The sequence below is a fragment of the Muntiacus reevesi genome, chromosome 9 (assembly GCF_963930625.1).
Source record: "Muntiacus reevesi chromosome 9, mMunRee1.1, whole genome shotgun sequence".
Classification (NCBI taxonomy): Eukaryota; Metazoa; Chordata; class Mammalia; order Artiodactyla; family Cervidae; genus Muntiacus; species Muntiacus reevesi.
The window spans coordinates 73019327-73037381 of record NC_089257.1 but is presented as its reverse complement, the minus strand read 5'-3'; the positions used below and the strand labels follow the sequence as shown (position 1 = coordinate 73037381).

At 42.2% G+C, this 18055-nt stretch overlaps 1 protein-coding gene across 2 annotated transcripts in view; it reads right to left on the bottom strand.

Moving 5' to 3' along the window:
• The window catches only part of EXPH5 (exophilin 5), a 92958-nt gene extending 75567 nt beyond the window's left edge, over positions 1-17391 (bottom strand). For both annotated transcript variants that reach the window (XM_065944052.1, XM_065944053.1), the window contains exon 1: positions 17090-17391. In XM_065944052.1, the coding sequence (XP_065800124.1) occupies positions 17090-17208 (119 nt within the window). In that variant the 5' untranslated portion in view covers positions 17209-17391. The remainder of the gene's footprint in view (positions 1-17089) is intronic.
• Between the last annotated feature and the right edge of the window lie 664 nt (positions 17392-18055).

The following is an 18055-nucleotide window of genomic DNA, read 5'->3' as shown; positions in this document are numbered from 1 at the left end:
AAACTGGCTGTACAAAGTGCAAGGTAGAGCTAGGGAAGGGTGGGGACTGTGTGGCTTTGAAGGTGGAGGCAGCTCCCCTGGAGGGAATGTGTTACTCATAAACCTTTTAAAGAGTTTTGCCTGGATGGCAGCGGCAAAGCAATTAAACAGCTGTGGACAGACAGACATGACCTAATTTATTGGCCTTTCCTGCTGTCTTTGGTGCAGCCGGTGCTATAGCCTAACCTGCGACTAAGAGTGTTTGGTGGGGTGCAAGATTGGGGGCTGCTGAGAATAGGGGAGGAACGGATGTTCTTGAGGAAGAAGAGGCACTGTACCCAAGCAGGACCCCATGGGGCCTTCCCAGGACATGGGGCCCTCTTTAGCTCCTCTCTCAAGTACCTAGATAGTATTTGACACACATTTCCTAAGTTATTTTGCAGATATATAAAAAAAAAAACTTCCCCCTCTCCAACAAACAGAAGATGTTAACTACTTGACAACCACCAGCACACAGCCCCAGGTCTCCTGGAGCCTAAGGACTGACAATGTTAACCCCTGTGACCCCACCTGCTACCTCTCCATCAGCCAGAGAACTGTGCAGCGTGCACAAGCTGATCACAGACCCCTGAGACCCTGCTCCCTCACCTGGCTTTTGAAAGTGCTTTGCCTAAGCCCTTTGGGGAATTCAGGGTTGTAGGGCATGAGCCACCCCATCTCCTTGTTTGGTCTTGCAATAAACCTTTCTCCGCTCCAAAGTCCAAAGCCTGCTTGGCCTCACTGTGCACTGGGCACACAAACCTGCATTAACCACACAAACAAGCAGGCCCAGTGCAGGGATGGCCGGGCCCTCCTGACCTACTCCCTCACTGAGAAGGCCATCGTCAGCAGTCCCCTTCCCAAGCCCCAGCAATTCTTCTGCTCTGAGGAGTGAAGGACCCAACAGCAACTACTGAGGTGACAACTTTCAGCAGACAGAGTTCTCACTTGGCCTTCAGTGATGCTGAAGGGGGCTGCAAAGTGTAGGCTCAAGTGCAAACGCAGTGATTTAGCAACTCAAGTGCGGATGATGCAAAGGTCATGAGCATGTACCTTATAGCATCTGGAAGAAAGGAAGAGGACCACATATAAAACACACGACAGAAATTTTAAAACAGACTGCAAAAAGTTCTGCAGTTTAAAAACTGACAAATGAAAAGAAAAACCTATGCTGCTCCCTGGGCTCTGACACGGTTTAAATCAAAATGCTGGCTGTTTAGAGGACTTAGTGGGGACCACTAGGACATTCCTTAGGCCACTCTGGAGCCTGTGGGGGCTCTGTCTGCTATCCTGCTTGGTCCCACAGTCACTTCTGCCTGTCTCAGAGCTCCACCTCTGGGAAGCTCATTGAGGGGCTGAAGAGCAGCAAGCCATCGGCAGCAGAAAAGGGGGTGGGGGGGCCTCATCAAGAAGCTGTTTCACGTGGACTGCACGTGGGTCTCACCTAGACTGTGGGTTCATTTGGTGCGGCTGTAGAGGTGGGGGTGATGGAGCTCACAGGGGTCCCACGCTGACCCCACACATCATTGCAATCTAGGAGCACAACCCACACATTCTCTCGACGGCTATTTAACTGCCTCAAAGCTAAGGCATTAACTTCCCTTTGAACCTACATGTCTCCACTGTTCAGGGTCTGGGTCAGTCCACCCGTGAAGCCACCGGATACGTTGCACAGCTGCCACAGGGCACAGAGTCTTGTGTTCCAGCCTCACATCCACCCCTGGGGGTTACACGGTCTTGAGATATTTTGAGAAAAGAGAAAAATAAGGATCATAATATCTCACCTGGGAAAATAAGGAAATAATATCTGCTCTTTCTACTCTGTGCTCAGTCGCTCAGTCACGTCCAACTCTTTGCGACCCCATGAACTGTAGCCCACCAGGCTCCTCTGTCCATGGGATTTTCCAGACAAGAATACTGGAGTGGGTTGCCATTTCCTTCTCCATCTTTCCACTTTAAAGGATATCTGAGAGGATCCAGTGAGTATGGGAAGCTTTAAAGTACTGCATACATTTAAAATGTTACCGATCACATATTCCTGAATAATCACAGAATCAGCAAAGAGATCTAATTCCTTCCTTTTTGAAACCATCCACCCTGGCCAGGCACCATAGTAACCATTTGCATGAGTTGTTTTACGACAGGAGGTCCTGGTAAGGAACAGGGAACTAATAAGCCTCCAGGAACCAGAAGAGTTTGGGAAAGATCAAAAGAAGACACTACCTGTCTGACCACTTCCCAGAATCCTCTCTGGCATCCATCCTGGCTGAACAAGGCGTGCACCACCAGGAAGGACTCTGAGTCAGAATGATTGGCTCAAGACAACCCGGAAACTAACCCATCACCATAAAACCCGAGACTGCAAGCCATGTTCCCTACTGCTCTCTACCCGGTGCCCTTTCCCAGTAAAATCTCTTGTCTTGTCAGCACATGTGTCTCCTTGGACAATTCATTTCCGAGTATTAGACAAGAGCCCAGTTTCGGGCCCTGGAAGGGGTCCCCCTTCCTGCAAAAGAACCAGGACGCTTTACCTTTTCAGAAACTCTTTGGACTTCCGTATTGTCCTTCTTTAACTATGTCCTATTTTCTCACATTGAACATAACCACTCAACAGCCAATATGAAGTACGACCAGGGTTCGCTTCAAGGAAGGGAGTTCACAGCCAGGAGCTAATCAGCTCCTGACTATTACAGCGTTCGTGTTTGTGTAACCACACAGTAGGCAGTAAAAGAAAACAAAAACAGCAGAAAGTGAAAAAGAAATTCTTCCAATTGTCAGACTAAACAGTCCAGGGGCAGAAGGTCCTTTTGATCCTGCCAAGTAATTGTTAAGTGGGAAGGTACTAGAAATGAGGCTTTTTACATTTGTGTCAGGCATAGCCCTCCAAGACTCTAGGCTTTCCCTTCCTAAACTGCAGGGTTTCCTGTGAAATCAACAGTCCCTCAACTTATGTAAAGGAGTGGCCTGCAGGGAAGAGGTGACAGGTGAAGTCACAACCTAACGTCCAGGCAACCAAGATGGGATCTCTTATGCATATTAGAGTTATTTGGGAGCTCTGAAAAACATCTATGCCTCCCTGATCACAGACCAATTTGGCTGGAATGTCCGGGTGGGTCATGGCATCAGGCGTTTGGAGAGTTCCCCAGGTGGTTGTCATTTCAGACAGGGTTGAGAATCTCTGGTTTGGCAGAGCCTACAGTTCAAGACTTATTTATCAAGAAAGCCAAGCAGATACATCAAAAGTATCTTCGTGCCCAGGTAGGCATACAGAGAGGAGACGCAGAGTGAGTACAGAGAACCCAGGGGCAACCCCCTCCAGATGGGTGAATCTTAGTACCTACCAAATCAGCATTTTATCACCTTGAGCTGAACTGGAATGGTCTACAGCTTCCATTTAGGAAATCCAGCAATAAGTTTTCCCAAGAAGGTGCCACAGGTTGGGTTCCTGATCCTAGGGCAGCCCATTCACAGTCAGGCTAAGCGTGCATCAGGGGACCTGGCACAATGGCCATGAACATCAGAACCCAGACTGGAGAACGTGTAGAGTCAGCCAGTTGAAAAATGCAGCAGCATGAAGTGAGGGAATCAAAGACATCCTAGGAGAAGGACAGGCTAGGCTGGGACAGGCAAGCAGAACAGCTGGTCCCTAGAGTTGCCTTGGTTTCCCAAATCCTTCAAATTCCAGATTCAGCCTACATGTAACCTTTGGGCAAAGCCCTCTCTATCTAAGGGTCCCTGAGTGACTCCTCCTTTCTATCCAAAGACCCTGACTAACCTGAGTGTGTTGGAGACGGACCACGGCACCCAGAAGGATGGGGAGAAGCAGCAGCACAGAGAAGTCAAGAGAAGAACAGGGCCACTCCCCAAAGATGCTGAAGCAAGAGACAGAAACTGTGAAAGGGCAAATGGGGCATGAACAGTGAGTGCAGGATAATCAGAAAGAAGACTCAAGAGAATTTTCTGGCAAGGAAACAGAGCCTTAGCAATATAAGACTGGGAAGTGAGAAAAAGCAGAATTTACAGGATGACAGAAGACAATAGGGATGGAAGAAAAAAGAAGAGGATGAGAAATTTCTTTCCCTGCTCTGTGCTGCTGGGAGATGACCCCTGTAAGTACACTTCTCAGGCTCAACCAGAAGTTAGAGGCTTCCAGCTGGCTTCAGCCAGGCACTGGGAGGAACTGGAGGTATAGAAGGGAAAAGTCAGGGTATTTCTCCTCCTCCCTCTGCCTTATGAGGAACTTCCGGTAGCGACTGTCTCTCCCAGGTTTCCAAATCCCCAGACAGGTCTGCCAAGGTCCCAGTTTCTCTTGGAGGATTCTAATCTGTAGGGCTTGGCTAACACCGCCTGCTTCTAAAACAACAAAAAGAAAAAAATTTAAACTTAATTGTTCTTCAGTCACTCAGTCCTGTCCAACCACATGAACTTCAGCATGCCAGGCTTCCCTGTCTTTCACTATCTGCCAAAGTTTGCTCACACTCATGTCCATTGAGTCAATGGACATCGCATCCTCTGTTGCCCACTTCTGCCTTCAATCTTTCCCAGCATCAGGCTCTTTTCCAATGAGTCAGCTCTTCGCATCAGGTGGCCAAAGTATTGGAGCTTCAGTTTCAGCACCAGTCCTTCAAATGAATATTCAGGGCTGATTTCCTTTAGGACTGACTGGTTACATTTTATCATATAAAAACTTAAAAAAATCCTTTTATTAGATAAGTAGAAGTTAAGTGCAATGAAATCTATGAAATATATTTGTCATGCTGCTGCCGCGTCACTTCAGTTGTGTTCAACTCTGTGTGATCCCATAGACGGCAGCCCACTAGGCTCCTTTGTCCCTGGGATTCTCCAGGCAAGAATACTGGAGTGGGTTGCCATTTCCTTCTCCATATTTGTCATAAATAGGACAAGTCAATTTCCTTCATGTATAGAGAAACATATAAAGCAATAAGAAAAAACCCCATTAAGACTCTGTGTCATATAGTGGAGTTTGCTTTCTAGAATCCATTCCCCTAGTTTCCCCCCTTTTTGATTTTGTTGTGGGCATCAAAATGTGCAGTCCCAGAGGATGGATCACAATGACGTTTAAGCCTAACATTTAAATCCGACTCCTTGATTTTCAATTCCCTTGCAGCAATATGTGACTTTATGACCTGGATTTGGTCAATGAGGGTTAAGGGGAGGTGTGCTGGGAAAGCATTCAGCAAAGTTTTCACTTTCGTAATCAAATGGACAGATGTAGTTGGCTGCACCCTTATCCCCACCCTCCCTGCCTTGAACATGGATGTGATGTTTGGAGCAGTTGTAGCCATCTTTCATTGCAAAGGGACCGACCTGACATCCTAAACCACTAAACCAGCTAGCAGACCTATTTCCAGATACTTTGTTATTTCCAAAAAATTTATTCTCAATGGATTAAAGGCATGATTAGACTTGTTATTTGTGACAAGAAGCATTCTGAATATAAATTCTGAAATACAAATAGGCAAAAGTATAAATAGATAATTCATAAATTATGAAATGTAAATTAATAGTAAACATATGAAAAAAGTTCAAATTCATTATAACCACAGTTTCAGAAATTAAATCTAGTATAAGAATTTTTAGCCTACAAAATTAGCAAAGATTAAAAATAATAATACAATTCAGTCCTGGGAAGGATAGTTTCTGCTGCAAGTCAAAGTACAATTTGGTAGAACATTTTGGAAATCATTTCCCAACACATAACAAGAATTTAGAAAATATTTATATTATCGAATAATGATTTACACTGTGGAATTTACCTTGCTGTGCTTAGTTGCTCAGTTGGATCCGACTCTTTGTGACCCTACAGACAGTTGCCCGCCAATCTCCTCTGTCCATGGGGATTCTCAGGCAAGAATACAAGACCCAGGTATCCTGCATTGCTACCAAGGAAGTTCAAGAATACTGGAGTGGGTAGCCTATCCCTTCTCCAGGGGAACTTCCCAACCCAGGAATTGAACCATGGTCTCCTGTATTGCGGGCAGATTTTACCAGCTGAGCTACCAGGGAAGCCCAGAATTTATCTGAGCGGCACACTTTTAATTGAATTAAGGATATAAGCACAAATGTTTGTAATGGCATTATTTAACATAGTGTAACAGCATAACAAACCTGACTCCATATTGAATCTGTTCCTTTATCTCTAAACTTTGTGCTCTGTTGCTTGTGTTTAGTCATGCTGGTTCTGAACCGTTTATAAAATAATGTTGCCTGTAACTTGAAATATCAGGATAGCCCATTCTCAAGGCTCTTATCTTTAAAGGCATAACACTTTCCCCACTCATCTAGAGATAAAAAGCTGAAGAACAGAGACTAATATTTGTCTTGTTGGAGGTTTGTAAGAACATTGTGACCACACCTAAATGTACATATGCAAAAACAAAGAATCCTGGCATCAAGAAATTTGCAACAACCAGCCACATCCCCTCCCCTCCTAGTATAAAAGAAGCCTGAATTCTAACTCAGGTAAGATGATTCTTTTGGATACTAGTCCATCATCTTCTTGGTCTGCTGGCTTTCTAAGTAAAGTAGCCCTAACAACTTGTCTCTCAATTTATAGGCCTGTAGTATAGTAAGCAGTATGAACTTGGACTTGTTAACAGTAGCAATGAGAAACAAACAAACAAACAAAAAAACAGAGAAAATTGAAGTACCTAAAGTATTAGAATGATTAATTAAATTATAAAATACACATAGTAGAATAGTATACAGCCACAAAAAATAATGTTGACTAAGAGTCTTTAATTTGAAGGGGTTATTTTTATGTTAGATATTACACAGAAAAAATATACATAATACTATTACAATTATATGAAAGTGAGTGTGGATGAAAATAGTTTTGATGGTTCCTAAAATGTTAAACCCAGAATTACCAAATGTCACAGTAATTCCACTCCTGGGTACATATTCAAAAGAAAGGAGAACAGGTACTCAAAATCTTTGTAGATAAATGTTCATAGCAGCACTGTACACAATAGCCAAAAGGTGGAAACAACCCAAACGTTTATGAAGAATGAATAAACAAATTGTGGTATATGCATATAATGCAATATCAATCAGAACAATTTAAAAAAAGAATGAAGTACAGATAGATGCTACAAGGTAGACAGATGTCAAAACATGCTGAGTAAAGTGGGCACAAAAGGTTACACATCACATGGAAGGTTCTATTACATGAAATGTCCAGTAGAGGTAGATACATATAGACAGAAAGCTGATTGGTGGCTGCCAGCAATTGGAGGGAGCAGGAATAAAGAATAACTTTAAAAAAAATTAATTTCATTGAAGTATAGTTGATTGACAATGTTATGTTAATTCTGCTGTTAACATATCAAAGTGATTCATTATTTTTCATATTCTTTTCCATTATGGTTTATCACAGCTTATTGAATATAGTTGCCTGTGCTATACAATAGGAACTTGCTGTTTATCCATTCCATATATATAAATTTGCATATGCTAATCTGAAACTCCCAGTCCATCCCTCCCCCACCCTTCTCTCCCACGGCAACACAATCACAAGTCTGTTCTTTATACTGTGAGTCTGTTTCATAGATAAGTTCACTTGTGTCATATTTTAGATTCTACATATAAGTGATAGCACGTAGTATTTATCTTTCAAAGAGTAACTATTTAATGAGCTTAATTTTGAGGTGATGAAATTGTTTTTGGCCTTGTGTCCAAGTATTCCAACACCATTTGTTGAAAAAGACTATCCTTCATTGAATTGCTTTCGTACCTTTGTGAAAAAATCAATTGGCTATATTTTGGGGCTCTATTTCTGGACTATATTCTGTTTCATTAAATCGTATATTTTCTCCTTCACAATTACTATGATATCTTGATTACTATGACTTTAGAGTAAGTCTTAAAATCAATTAGTGTGATTCTTTCAATTTTCTTTTTTTCAAAATTGCTTTGTCTATTCAGTTCCTTTGTTCTTCCATAAAAATTAGATTTCTAATTGTTCATTATTAGTATATGGTAATACAATAGGTTTTTATATATTAATCTTGTATCCTACCACCTTGTTAAAGTCACTTCTTAGTTCTAGGATTTTTTTCTTTTGCTAGATTTTTTTCTTTATAAACAATCATGTCATTAGCAAATATGGATAGTTTTACTTCTTCCTTTCTGATATATGTATCTTTTACTTCCCTGCATGGCTAGGACCTCAAGTATGATGTTAAATAGGAATGGTAAGGTTGACTGTACATCTTGTCTTGTTTTCAATCTTAAGGGGGAAAGCAGTCTTACACCATTAGGTATGTTAGCTAAAAGATTTTTTGTAGATGCCTTTTAGCAGGGTCTATTTCTTCCTTGCCAAGAGTTTTTATCAAGGCCTTTTCTGCATCAATTGATATGATCACATGTGTTTCTTCTTTAGATTGTCGATATAGTGGTTTACAGTAAGTTATTTTAAAATAGAGAACGAGCCTTACTGTTATGTATTAAATTGTGTCCTCCAAAAAAGATATGTTGGAGTCCTAAACCTTAGTATCATATTTGGAGACAGGGTCTTTACAAAGGTAATCAAGTTAAAATGAGGTCTTTAGTGTGGGCTCTAATTCAGTGTGATTGGTGTCCTTAGGAAGAGGGTAAAATTTAGACAGCAGAGGCAGACACACACACAGGGAGAATGCCATGTGAAGATGGAGTTACACTGCCCCCAGCCCATGAACTAGCAGAAGTTAGGAGAGACCTGGAACAGAGTCTACTCAGTGCCTTCAGAGGGCGCGCCCTTCCTGACACCGGGAGGACAGCTCTTTACCGCAGATCTGGAGAGCAGAGCAGTGGTTGCCAGGTTACCCTCGCCCCAGCTCAGATCAGAGCGCTCCCTCCTTAGCTGCCATGACATGTGTTGTTTTAAAGTCGAAACCAAGGCAAACTTGATATAAATATAAAACACCACAACCTTTCTTGGGAAAGTGGTGAGTTCTGTCTCGCTGTAGTCCCTAATTTCCTCTTTCATCATTAGAAAGTCTAACACACAGAGGAATGAGGAAGCTGGCTCCTGTGGCATGCCAAGTTGGTATTTTGAGTGCAGCCTTTGGACAGGGCCATTGGCAATGCCAATAAGGAAACATTCCTGAGGAGACTGAAGTGAGCCTAAGGCTCTCAATGTTATGGCCTGTGCAGTAACTAACTGCAGAAAAACAGACCCGAGATGCTTCAGCAAGGCTCTTAGCCAACTGGTTCTCCGTTTTAAAACTCAAATGTGTTAATAGGAAGAAAAATATTTTCTGACTAACCTTAATTTGAACTTCTTTGTCCTTCATGTCGTATCCCCAGATCCATCCTTCCCTCACTTTGTGCTCCCTCACAGAAGTTGAGGTTGACTTAAATAGGAATTGAGTACCTACTAGGTGTATGAGGCGCTCCATCCCTGAGACAATCCTTGACCACAGGACCCCGAGACTGATGTACAGAAATGAACTTACCCATGAATACATTAACATTACAAAATGCATAAAACATTATCAAGAAAAGGGCAGAAAAATATTCAGATATTTAAAGTCATATTTATGAAGGAAAGTAGTTATTTTGTATCTCCTGCATTTCTTTATTATCAAAAGAAATCATTAAAAAATCTATAATAATTTTAAGGAATAAAATAATAATAAAATGGTTAGAGTTCCTATAAATATCACACCTAAGAGATAACCATCTTAGTAGTTTACAGTATATCCTTGCAAAATGCATATATACCTTTTAAAAAAACAAACAGTGATAAGAGAAAATTTCACATATTACAATACGGGGAAGTCATTCTGGCTTATATATGAGTAAACTTGAACTTTGTACTAACTAAAACAGTCTGTGTGTACAGACACTGTATATCTGCTTTAACTATTAAAGAAAAGGGCAGAATGTGCAAAAGTAAAGAATATGCATGTTAAAAATAGAGATTAAATGCTTCCCTTCCTGGGATACCAAATACTGCTACTGCTGCTACTGCTAAGTCATTTCAGTCGTGGCCTACTCTGTGCGAACCCATCCCTGGGATTCTCCAGGCAAGAACACTGGAGTGGGTTGCCATCTCCTTCTCCGATGCATAAAAGTGTAAAGTGAAAGTGAAGTCACTCAGTCATGTCTGACTCTTGGCAACCCCATGGACTGCAGCCTACCAGCCTCCTCTGTCCATGGGATTTTCCAGGCAAGAGTGCTGGAGTGGGGTGATACCAAATACTAGTACCATTTAAATGATAAGACTCCTTTTCCAGGTGCTAAGGCTGTACTGACTCACTACGTACATGCTGATATGTTTTTTTTTTTTACTTGAAGGAATGTATTCTTGACTTGTTTGATGTTCTTTGCTCTGAAAATATACAAAACTGTGTTGAAAACCATGCTTCTCCAGAGTTCTTTAGAGTTATCTGAGAGGCTGTTTGGGGGGCTATAAGTCCTTAGTTTGGCTCAAATAAAAGTACTTTCTATTCCTATTATATTGTTTATTGATTATCTTCCTTGACAACAGTTACTGGCAATTTTCCTATATATATGGCAAATACCATTAGTGATCCTCCAATATCCATTATGTTCTTTTCCTTAGCAATAATATTCCCAACTTTTAGTAAGGACACATGATTACCTAGAATTGTATGTTCTGTATTTTCATGGTCAGTGAATAGCAAGATCTGTAAGTACAAAGATCTCAGTGCTGGTTCTGTTACTAGCTACATAACAATGTAAGGATAATCACTTCAACTTCATGTAGAAAGCAGTACTGCACAGACCACAGATCCAGTGCTTCTTAGCAATATTATCTCAATCAAGTTACTTATCCTCCTTAAACTTCTGAATGGAGGCTAAAAATATCCCTTAATTCATTAGATTGTTGTAAAAATAATTAAAGGAGATAATGCACATGAAGAGTTTAGCACAGAGCAAGTAGTCAATAAATAAGAGCAATTTTTACTGTTGCCGTTGTTGCTAGCTTTTGAAAAAAAATACCTGCTTTATTAGATTAGAATGAGGATAAAAACTCACTTTATGAGTTATAATGTCACAAAACCTAACCAGGGCACTAATCGTCAACCTTGGGATTTGTTGTTGTTGTTTAGTTGCCAAGTCATGTCTGACTCTTTTGCCACTTCATGGACTATAGCCCACCAGGCTCCTCTGCCCACGGGATTTTCCAGGCAAGAATACTGGAGTGGGTTACCATTTCCTTCTCCAGGGGATCTTACTGACCCAGGGATTGAAACCATGTCTCCTGCATCGGCAGGCAGATTCTTTACTGCTGAGCCACTAGGAAAGCCCTTATTTACCAGGGTCCTGTCATTATCTGCCATCACCACTCTCTCAAGCAGACTTCCCACATGGCTGCATTTCATCCCTCTGCATTGTAAGAATGAAATGCAGCCAAGCATAATTTTTATCTCTTTTAAGTGTCTCAATTTTTTTTCCACTGTCAGTTGAAAAGACCCACATCTAACTTTTGATCTACTCAATATATTTTCAGTTTGGCTATATTAAAAAAAAAACTCAAAAAGTAAAAATTATGAAGGGTCAATGATCCCTAAGTTCACTAAAACAAACTCACTTGTACAATAAGCTGTAAACTCACCTTATTTAGTTATTCTGAGCATTAACTCTTTTAGTTATTTTTACAGATTAGGTGTGGAACTATAATATTATAGTGGCTCCACATGTATTGTTCACAGAGATCAATCTAAGGAACAATTAGACAGGAGAATTTGTCTGAGAGAAAGCTTTCCCCTCGGTTTAAAGGAATTAACTAAACTGCATGTTACTGAAATGTGCAGACACCTCAGAGATCCATGATGTTGACCTCATTCTTTGTTACATTATCAGAACACTCTGGCCTATAGGGCATCCCTATGACCTCCAGGCAGTTCTCATGGTCCCTTCCTCAGCCATGCAGGGCTCCATGAGAGCAAGCTACATGTACATGAACGCTTCATCTTACAGGATTTACCACCAATCAAAAACTTTCCTAGACTGAAGTCATTTGCAGCAGAATTTCTTTGCTGTATCCTCAAGGTCAGCACAGTGTCTGGCACATAACAGATGCCCCATAAATAGGTATCCAATGTTTCTTGAGTCTATCCTTGCCAGAGGCAGATTTCACTTGCTGGGAGAGGAGAAAGCAGGCAGAAAGGCTAAGAGAGACAGGAGACCTGTGTATCTGACTTTTAATCTCTGCAGGATGCTGCAGTTGCCACCAGCTACCAATTACTTCACCACTTTGATATATACAGACCTCCTCAAGACTGAGCCATAACTCAGGGACACTAGTGTGAATCAACTGAAACAGTTAAGCGTGGGAAAACCCTCCTGGGCTGCAGTCTTGCCACTGAGCAAAGATAGTGTAAATCTAGACATGCCATTTTTTAACTTAATTACATCAGGTGCTATAACATCTTATACTTTATAAGTTTTCTAAATAGAAATAAACACACATTTTGATGAAGAGACACACTGATGTTGTCTCTTCAGTGAGCTGACTACTTGATATAATCTCTTAGTACTTTCAGTCACACTTATGAGATGGGCGTGGTGAGGGTGATAGGTAGTTGTGTTTTCCAAAGATTTGTAAAATGTAAGCTGCTTTTCACATTTTATTCTATTTATCATATTTATGTATATATATATACACACACACATGTATGTATACACACAAATATATATTTCCTCCAAGATGTGACAGCAGTAAGGGGAAATTTTTCACTTGCCAATCGTGATTTAAACTCTTAGCCATTTTTCTTTACTGCAGCTAGAACCACAGAATGTACCAGGCCTAAAAAGTCATACCCAAGTGAATACTTCCAGGAAAAAAGCCTTTCCACAATCCAAAACGAAGTATAATTGACGGACTGGAATTTAAGTGGTAATTTTCACTTCTATTACTGGATCTCAGAGAATTCCTGTAGCTCAGATCCCAAATTCACAGGATTGAGGAGGACACATCTAATGGAGTGATTATAGTCCATGACAGGGTTCAGGAGGGAGAAATCCCATCCTGCAGAGGGTACTGGGCAATGAAAAGAAGGTGAAACAGAGACTGAGAAATGGGAAGAAAAGCAAGGTACTGCAGAAACCTCTGACTCCAACCAGTGCAGACCATTAATTCCTTCACCAAGTATTTACAAGGGGCTATACAGACAGGAACCTTGTGACTAGGGCCTCCGTCTCCTTTAAGCCATAAATCCTACACCCTTCCCCTCATCTGCCTTCCCAGAGCCAGGTGGCATGTGCCCAGGATTCCTGCGTCCTTACCCCCAGGTCTGCCTTCCCATCTTGGCAGTGTTGGGCTTGAGGGCAGAAGAGCCCAGCCCCAGCTGTCAGGGCAAGCCTACACCTTTCAGCAAACATTTGCTGAATGTTCCCCACAGGCCAGGAGCTACAGCAGGCCCTATAGAGTCACAGAAAGGAGATGAACAGATTTTTACTTATTTTCCTTCTAGTTGCTATGCACGTGCCCAGATGCCCAGAAGAAACTGAAATAATAACATAAGCAGTATTTTGTGTTCTATTTTTTCACAGAATAATGCCTCATACATATTTTTCTACCACTGCATCCATGAAATGCTTGAGGTGCATACAAAACAACCAAGGTAGTTAGAAATATGGAACTAAAATATCACACTGGATGGGACATAATGATGTTTTCATAACTGTCCTTTGTAATGACTACATTCTTACTTAGATTTGAGAATTCCCACTCTTTTGCTTACAGGTAAAACTGCAATATCTGAGAGTATATGTGTTGTTTTTCCTCTAACATAACATAACATATGCTATGTTTTGTTTTTAAGTTGTTTCCAGGTTTGTGAAATGGAATTAAAGTGTGTACCTAAGGTTATTGAGAGGATTAATTAAACATATATAACATGTTTAATACAGTGCCTAGTATATAGTAAGAGACCAGTAAATGTTAGTTATTATTATTATTATCACAATAATAACTATTATTACCTAAAAAGGCACCACTTAATAAATGTTGGTGTGGTCATCTTCTTTACCTCAATCTCCTACTAATGAGAAACATCCAAGAATTGGATGACTAGGTCAACAGCAAGTCATGTCTTCATAGGTATTGCCATATTGTTCACCAAAAAGATAGTACTCAACTTAGAATGCCACTAAAAACATGCAGAATGTATCCATTTCACTTCACCAAGTCTTTTCTGTTATTTTTAAAGGTGCAACACGGTATCATGAGATTACTTCAATTTTCTTTTTTTAAATTACTGTTAGGGTGAACATTTTCCCATATATTTTATTTACTGTTTGGATATATTCCAAATAGTAGTATAAATGACTTTTTTCTATGTTTTGCCTATTTAACAATTTGAATCTTTGTGTTTTCTTAAAAATTTGAATAAACTCTTCATATATTTGAATCATTATAATATGTAATGCAAATACCTACCCAGTAAGGTGGAGGCAGAGAGTTCTGGTACCAATGAAGGAAGATCAGGGGAAGCTCAGTTCTATAGATGGAGCTACAATCTCCTGCACAGTGAACTCAGATAGTTCTATGCCGTTAACGTCCACCTCTGGATACCTCTGGCCTTGCATGGTACTGTAGTTTTATATTTCTAACTGTAGGATATTGCTTAGTTGTCTTGTAGACGGCTCAACGATATCATAGACAGGCCTCAATCAGCAAACATTCCAAGCTTCCGCATTTAACCCCTTCTCTTTTTGTCCTGGTCAAGAGATCTGGAGACTGTTTCTCAGTATAGTTAAAAAGGCCTCTGAGCATCTCTTGGGATTGTTGTACGTTCTCCCAAATAATACCCTTGATTTATATGTCACATGTCTTGACTTTTGATTAAGAAAATATGATGATAAAAAATTGAGCAGAAGAGCCAAGTTGACATGTCATTGCAGGCCTTTTCTGCATGCTAGTATCTGCTACTAAAACTGAGGCATGCAAGATCATTAGCAGATGATCTAATGGAGATGGAGACCGCTATCCAGTGACAAATATTTAACAGTGGGACTCAGGAATCAACCAGCGGAAAATAAAATACTAGCAATAATTGCCTCGAGCATTGGGCTCAAGTATCTGCTTTCCTTAAGTTATTTTTCTATTTTAATGGTGTCATTTATTTATTATTATTATTTTTCAAAGTTTGTTTAGTAGTTAACAGTATTGATTTTGTTTTTGCATTGTGGCTTTTTCTGCTGATTTTCCAGTTAGGATATGAGTGCCATGAAATGTGTTTTAGGTTTCCTTCTAAGGCCTAGCCTAAGGGCCTTTGCCACCCAAGTGTAATTCCACTTCCCCCAAAGGTCAGCTGCCATGGGCACCATGGGCTGCTATAGAGAAAATACAACAAGGCAAGCATCAGGTCAAATACAAAAAGTCAAAATTTCCTTGAATTTTAAAATAAATGACATTACTATTTCTAAAATCTATACTTCATGAACAGTTAGCAAGATGTTGATAACATCTTAAATGGAAGCTATCCTCCACATTATTTCCTAATTCTTCCCTCACTTTTCCCCCAAATATACTGGGTCCACTTAAGTCCAATCCTCTCCAGAAACAAGAAACACTTCCAAGAACACACACTGAGTCCTCTTGAGAGTATGTGTTGAAAGCAAACTGCATGCAGTTCTAAAGCTCTCCTTTCCAAGGTTGGGTGTGCCTGTGTATATTGCATGTGCCCATATGTGGGTACAAGCACATGTGTGTGTGTGTGTGTGTGTGTGTGTGTGTGTGTATGTGTGTGTGTGTGTGTGTGAATGTGTACTGGGCTCAGGAGAGCACAGTTCTGCAGTCTGAGGAAATGATAGAGCCTGTTTTTCTAACGGCAGATTATGATAGTATGAAATACACATACTCAAACTTCAAATATTCATTTCTCTCCACAGGAGTCATTTCTGGGGGCTAGGGGTGGATTTCGCCATATCTGGTGAAGACAGGGCTTTGGGACCAGTGTATTCTAATTCCTTCTACAAAACCAGCAAGGGTTTCCCTATGTGAGGAGTACCTTTGCAGCTTTTTCTGTTGGAGTACTGGTGGGTGGGTAAGTGTGATGCCTGGAAGAAAGTGGCAACACAGAACATAGATCACCAACAAGTTGTTCACAAACTTCTAAATTCCAATCAATGTCACACTACTGGCCCGAGAGTGATACTTTGAATTTTCTTCCACAGTCCACTGGAGAAGGCCTTGGGTGACTTTAATCCAGGACAGATGAGACAGTCTTTAATTCATTCCAGGACGTATCCCATACTTCCCCAGCAGAAAAAAATGGTTACTTTACATCTCCGGTAATTATCTCCGAATTTCATTCCCTGGTAACTAATCCCTCACCTATAACACTGCACAGTAAGGTCAAGGGTGAACGTCTGCAGCAACTCATTTTCCCCAAGCACCACACACGAGGGGATCAAACCATTCTAGCCAGCCCAAGCGTCCCCAGTCCCAGCTAGGTTCACTCCACACCATTTGGCTAGTTCCTCGAAGTCCAACCCTTGAGGCGGGAAACACTTGGCCTTCAGTGAGGTGCCAGCCCCCCTGGGCCTCGCTGACGGCCCCCGTGGGTGGAGAGGGGAGGTTTCTCCAAGAGTGTGAGCGGCGAGAGTGGATGACCCGGAGGGCTCTGCAAGCACGTGCGTCCGCGCCGGCCGAGACCGCGCTCCCCGCCGGCTCTCACCGGGCCGCCCGGCCCACGCCACGCGGCGGCTTGGGGGACACCTGAGCGACCCGCCACCCCGCTCGGACGGACGCCAAGCAGCGACTGCCGCCCACGTGTCGCGGTCGAGGGGCGGGGCAGCCGCGCGGGACCCACGCGGAGAGAAACGCGCCGAGGCGCCCGCCCGCGCGCCGAGGGCAGGGGCGCGCCCCGCGCGGCGGGAGCGGCGCTCGCGGACCAGCCTGCCCGGGAGGCGGCGTCTGGAAAGAGCACCCGCCAGGCCTCCCGGGTTCTTCCGATTTCCCCCTGCCGCGCCGCGCGCCCGGGGCGGAGGCTGCGCGTCCCCGAGCCTCAGACAGGTGCCCCGCGAAAGCTCCGCGCCCGCCCCCCTCAATATGCACCAGACTCGGGGGAACAAAGAGTTAGCTCGGTACCTGATCCTCTCCTTCTCTGCTCTCTGAAGCGCCTCATTTCTTTCCAGCACCTGAAGGATCTTCCTGGCTTCTTCATCGTTTAGGAAACTGCAATCAAACCCCTGAGGAACTTTCGTCATTTTCTAGACTGTGTGTGCATTACCCTTAAGCTCCTGGGCGCCTCCTGTTACAATGACATTTCTCAAGTTTCAGGTACTTGACTCTAGAGCCAATGAAGCCCGTCCCTTTGAAAATCTAAAGTCACAAACCTAGGGAGCAGCCCACACCTACAGGACTAATTTTGATGACACCTTAATGACACATTGCTCTCAGCGTATCCAACCGAGATGCAAAATGAACCGCTGAGGGGGAAAGGGAGCCAATCCCATCCATCCCGAAGGGGCGGGCCGTTCCGCGCTCCTCCCTTTCCCTCCTCCACCCCCTATCAGACTTGTTTAACTAACAAGCCTGCACATAATTTAGCCCCGAAGTGGGGCGGAGGCTTGAGTGTTGGCTCCAGCGTCTTTATTTTGGCTGCTGTTTGCCCACAAAACTTGAACTTGACTAGTAGGCGTGAAAAAGAGAGTTTCACAACTAATTCTCCTTTCTAATAAAGAGCCCATAGGAAGTAGAATTGCGCTTAGGAGCTTTAGAACAGGCCAAAGGGTTATTCCTTTTAGAAAGACCCAGAAGGATTGAACTTGTACAGCCACGAGGCTGAATTTAGTTTATCCTTGGAAATTAATTCTTTGCCGAGTCTCCCACCTCTCGGATACCAGCAACTCATTATCTCACAAAGTCATTCTCAGACTTTAGAAAAATCAAAATCGTTTATGGTTATTTCAGGAGAGGACATACCCAAAGCATGGTTAAAAAGCACCTGTTTGTAGTTTTCTATAAGATTTGATAATCTTCTTAATAAACAGTTTCAGGGAAGTAATAGAAGTGCCACTTTAAAACATCTAATCCTCTGACTAAAGTAAAATG